The 5,497-nt window shown below is 44.4% G+C and overlaps 1 protein-coding gene across 1 annotated transcript in view; it reads left to right on the top strand.

The window, feature by feature from the left end:
- The first annotated feature begins 2,134 nt into the window (after positions 1 to 2,134).
- The window catches only part of DNAJC1 (DnaJ (Hsp40) homolog, subfamily C, member 1), a 277,615-nt gene continuing 274,252 nt past the window's right edge, over positions 2,135 to 5,497 (top strand). The window contains exon 1 of the mRNA XM_006887057.1: positions 2,135 to 2,433. Within this exon, the coding sequence (XP_006887119.1) occupies positions 2,227 to 2,433 (207 nt within the window). The 5' untranslated portion in view covers positions 2,135 to 2,226. The remainder of the gene's footprint in view (positions 2,434 to 5,497) is intronic.

The raw sequence follows: 5,497 nt of genomic DNA, 5'->3' as shown, positions 1-5,497 counted from the left end.
AATATCCCTAGTACCATGACCCCTTCTAAACCCAGCCTGGACTTCTGGTAGTTCTCTGTTGATGTGCTGTTCCAGTCATTTTTGAATAATCTAGAAATTATCTTGAGCAATTCTACTCTGTACACATGAGGTCTCTATTAGTCCAGATGCCCTATGACCACCAACAAAAAGGAGAATTGTTATGTGACATCAACAACCTCTGTATGCAGATGACACAACCTTGTTCACTGAAAATGAGGAGGACCTGAAGCATCTACTGCAGAGTCAAGGATTGCATTCTTCAATACAGATTGAAACTAAATTAAAAAAAAAAAAGATTCTGATCACTGGGCCCATTGGCAGCACCATGATAGATGGTGAAGAGATTGAGATTGTTAACAATTTCAGCTTACTCAGGACCACAATCAACACTCTTGGAACCAGCAACCAAGAAATCAAAAGACAATGTGGATTAGGAAAGTCTGCTGACAGCGACCTCTCCAGAGTGCTGAAATGCAAAGATGTCAATCTAGAGACTAAGGTGCACCTGATCCAGGCCATGCATGATCCTTTCAATTACTTGCTGTGCTTCTGAGAGCTGGACAATGAATAAGGATGCCAGAAGAAGAATGGATGCCTTTGAGGTGTGGTGCTGGAAAAAGAGTATTGAATATACTATGAGAACATAGAGGTCCGTCCTAGAGAGGGTGAAACCAAGTTGCTCTTTGGAGGCAAAGATATTGAAGTTCCGTTTCACATACCTGGGTATATTTCCAGGAGGAACCAGTTTTTGGAGAAGTTAGATCATTCTTGGAAGGGTGGGGAGATAACTTAAGAGAGAAAGACCCTGAATGAGATGGATTGATACAGTGACTGGGGCAATAGGGTCAGATGTGTTGGAGACAGTGAGATTGGTTTTGGACAGGGCAGGGGTTCAGATCTATTGTACATAGATTTGCTATAGGTCACAGGTGGCACATAACAACAACAAACTTTACTTCCAGGCAGATCCTGTGTTTGTTGTTTTGTGCTGTGGACTTATAACTACCCTCTCCTTATTGGAGAGACTAGAACGGGCACCTAGGATTATCTTTTACAGGAACAGATCTCCAGGTCTTTTTTCCTTCAGGTCCACTAGTGGGCTTGAACTACTCACCTTTTAGTTATCCTATCTGTTAACCACTATGCTGACAGGGCTCCTTAAGTTTATTATTGAGCCACCATGATAATTCTACCAGGGTTCCTGTTCTGATACCCAGATATCTTAAAAATTATACTTTTTCTCTTTGTTCAAATTCCGTTTCTGTTTCACCTCTATCAAAAGTGTACCATACTTAACAGATAGGGAGTTCTGCTAGTTCAACCTTCCTAGGCCCTCGGTTCATCTCCTTCTAGATCTCTGCTGATAGAATTAAACGTATAGAACAGGGAACACAATGAATAAATTAGGTCTCAGACAAACTTTTAACTTTACAATTTACTGGTTAAGAAGTTGTTTTCGACAACTCTTATGTTGGATGTTCCAGGGAGATATGTAATAGCTTGTGTCATTGGGAGTCAAATGCCATAATGGCTATCCATGGTGGACAGTGTTTGGTGAAGCTCCCAGTTTAAGAGAAAAGTTTGTAATCAGGAAAGGCATCCTCTTCTTAAACCACATGCCTCTGAAAACTCTATGAACTTGGAAAAGACCATAGTTACAGAAAGGCTTCAGGTCTTTTGTTGAAAAGGTCGTTGTGAGTCATGCTCGACTCCACGGCAATAAACAACAACAACAAACAACATAATGGAAATGTCTCTATGAAAACAAGCATAGCAGCTTTGTACTGGAGCATTTCTCGCAGGCCCTGATCTGGGGCATGGGGTTTTCTCTACTTCCGGTCCCGTCCTCTGTTCGCTGGTTGCTAGGAGACATGATGTCACCGGAAGCGAGGACTGGGATAGGCTGAGGCAAAGGGAAGCCTCTCCTTCTCTGCAACCACGGCGCCGGGGCTGCCTCTCCAGCTGTTTGTAGGCCCTGGGGTGAGGGTCCTGGAAGGGCACACCGGCTGCCGGCCAGCCTGTCCACTCGTCCTCTCCGTCAGTGTCGACCGTGCCCTACCCTCAGGGCAGGCTGCTCGGTGGGCGGCTTCAGCGCGTCTGACTGTATTTCTGACTGACACAGTTCCCACCACCCGCGCTGCCCGCCACGTCCCCGTTCTCGGCCGAGGGCTCAGTGTGGAGGGTGACCTTTCCAAATCCAGAGCGATGACGGCTCCCTGCTCCCGGCTTGCCCGGCACTCTGGGCGCTGCCGGTTCCGGCTCGTGCGGTTCCCGCAGTCAAAGCCGCTGCTGCTAACGCTGCTGCTGTCGGTCGTGTGTCCGGCGCGCGGCTGGGAGAGCGGAGACCTGGAGTTGTTTGACTTGGTGGAGGAGGTGCAGCTCAACTTCTACCAGTTTCTTGGGGTGCAGCAGGTAAGCGGGGCGGCCGGACTGTCCCGGGGCTGCGCCGCGATCGGCGCCGCCTCGATCAGACGGGAGCGTGCTCGCGGAAAGGGGAGAGAGGGGCGCGCTGAGACCCGGTCTTCCCCGGGAGCCACGCTCGCCCTGACTTTTTCCTTCTTGTGGCTCGATGTCCTGCTGTGCGCTCCCGCGGCGCCGTGTCACCCTGGTTGCCAAAGGAATCACCCGCCCTTCCCGGTCGCTCATCACCCTTTCCCCTCTCAAGTTCCGGTTTCAGTGACCAGGGCTGGGCATATCTACTGCTACCTCTGGCGTTTTAGCAATACCTTTTCACCCAGTTTTGTGGATCTCAGAAGGAAGAAAGATGTGGATGTACACTTTTCCCTTTCCTGCATTCTTGAATCTAGGAAAAGGTAGCAGTGCATCGAGCTACAATTTTATCTCCCTGACTCGACGCCTAACCGCAAAAATATTCATATTTAACTACTTTTTTCCCTCTTCTTTCTGGAGAAAATAGGAATGCATTTTGGCTAGTATCCGTTTTGCAGTTTTTCTTGCACTGTTGTTTGCAATCTTTCTGGCCTGTGTGCAATACACTTTGGAAAGTCAGAGGAACTTGAAGCTGCAGTTTGATCCTGGAATTCACATGAACAATTGCTAACTTTTCTGATCAGTAGAGGTACTTGGTGGTGTTTTAGGAAGAGTAGCACAACCAGTAGGAACGGGATCATTCTTTCCCCTTTTATTTTCACTTTTACTATTGGTAGGGGAGGTGGATTTAGATAAACGGTTTCTATCTGAAAGCTAATGCCAAGGCAGAGGCGACTTTCATTGATTTTATGTTTATGGAGTGAAAGGCCTAGCATTTCTCAGGTTCTGTTTTTATAGCATGCTTTGAATAGTTACGAGTAAAAAATAAGTTTAACAGTTTTCAGTGCAGTCACACTTCACAAGCTTAGGTATGAAATGTACATCTACCACCCCCTGCCTCTGGTTTTCATAAATGTGCATGCTTTGGAAGGCTTTAAATCACAGAAGAGATTGTCTATCCTTTTTCCTGGGCGCTGCTGTTATGTATATGAACCATCAGTGAGGTACCACTTTCGGCAACACCATATGGATTACAACACAAGGTATATGCCTTAAGAACTATTAAATTTGTTGCGCTGCCAACCTAAAAGCTTCAACTCCACGTGCTGCTTTGCAGAAGAAAGATGAACAGTCTCCTCCCAGGCAGTTTACAGCCTCTAAACACCCACTGGAAGATCAGCTATGTGTCACTTCCTACTTGATAACATGTAACAACAGACTGATGTTTAATTTTTCACATTCAGTTTTCATTCTATGTTTTGAATATAAAATTGGTTTGGCACAGGATAACAGTTTTGAATTTAGAAAAATTGTAAAATAGAAAAAAAAGCATTTCACATTTTAAATTCCAATGTGCATGTTGTTGTTGATATGTGCCGTCGAGTCGCCTGCGACTCATAGCGACCCTTTGTACAACAACCCTAAATCCTGCTCTGTCCTGTGCCAGTCTCACTGTCTCTGACACACCCACCTTCAGTGTTCTAGTCACTGAATCAATCCACCCCATAAAGGGTCTTCCTCCGTCTTCTGTGCCTCCAACCTCCCAAGCATGATGTCCCTCAACAATGACTTGTCCCTATTTGCAGTATGTCCAAAGTATGTCAGAGCTTCAGAATCCTTGCCTCCAAGGAGCAGCCCGATAAAATCCTCTTCAGGATGAACCTGTGTGTTTTCTTAGAAATCCACGGTATGTATATTCAGTACTCTTCTCCAGTACCACAGCTCAAAGGCATCAATTCTCCTATCCTCCCTGTTCATTGACCAGCTCTCTGATGCATAGCAAGTGATTGCAAAGACCATGGCCTGTATCCAGTGCACCGTAGTCTCCAGAGTAACACCATTGCTGTTCTTTACTCTGGAGAGGTCCCTAACAGCAGACTTTCCCCATTATAATATGTCTTTTAATTTCCTGGCTGCTGGTGCCAAGAGTGTTGACTGTGGAGCCAAGCAAACTAAAGCTGTTTACAATCTCAGTCTCTTCACCATCCATCCTAATGCTGCCAGTTGGCCTAGTGGTGAGAATCTTTGTCTTCTTGATATTGAACCTCAATCCATATTGAAGGCTGCAGTCCTTGACTTTCTGTAGCAAGCGCTTCAGGTCCTCTTCAATTTCAGCAAGCAGGGTTGTGTCATCTGCATAACGCAGATTGTTGATGAATCTCCCACCAATCCTGATAACACACTTCTCCTCATAGAGTCCAGCTTCTCGCGGGTTTTCAGAGGCAGTTAATCACATGGGAGGAGGTTGCCCCATCCTTCTCCCACAGAGCAGCAGAGCAGCTGGTATCCTCGAGCCATGTGCCTTCAGGATTGCAGTGCAGCTTTTTGCCAGTAGGCCACCAGAGCTCTCTATCATATAATAAGTGTAAAAACAATTTGCAAAGCTGTGTAACTTTTAAGAATGCCTTTAGTTGTGGCAATAATTATTCCAGTTAATCCCTGATTAAATCCTGTAGCCAGAGAGAATTGTATACATAACCTTCTCAAAGGTCTTTAAGATACTTTCCAGACATTCTGGAAAATTAAGCCCTTTTAAAGGAATACAGAACAAAAAAAAAATAATCTAAGTAAATGGGCCTAAAGTAGTTTACATTTTGATTATGGAATCTAGCTGTGCATATGAACTCTCACAGAATTTTCCTTTATAATTTCATGCATCATAATTTGCAGAGTTAATTAGACAAGATGGAAAACCAGAACATTTAACTGTATGGCTAATGAATAAAAAATAATGGAGCATAAATGAATAAGAAATATCAATGTTGAGAGAATGAAAGATTCAGGGAAAAATGTTTTAATCTCTATGTCTTTATATAATTGGAAAGAACTCTAATAGGAGGCTAGATTCTAGGAGAAGTAGAGAAATTGCTTATATAAAGATTTTTACAACTGGATGAAATATGTTTACAGCATTGAAGTCTATGGGGGAGAGAATAGTCTAAAAGTATTATATCGTAGGGCATTATTTTTATCGTAGGAGTACGCA

Source organism: Elephantulus edwardii, unplaced genomic scaffold (assembly GCF_000299155.1).
Source record: "Elephantulus edwardii isolate Elephantulus edwardi_28Jun2011 unplaced genomic scaffold, EleEdw1.0 scaffold00054, whole genome shotgun sequence".
Taxonomy (NCBI): Eukaryota; Metazoa; Chordata; class Mammalia; order Macroscelidea; family Macroscelididae; genus Elephantulus; species Elephantulus edwardii.
This window is presented reverse-complemented; position numbering and strand designations above follow the sequence as displayed.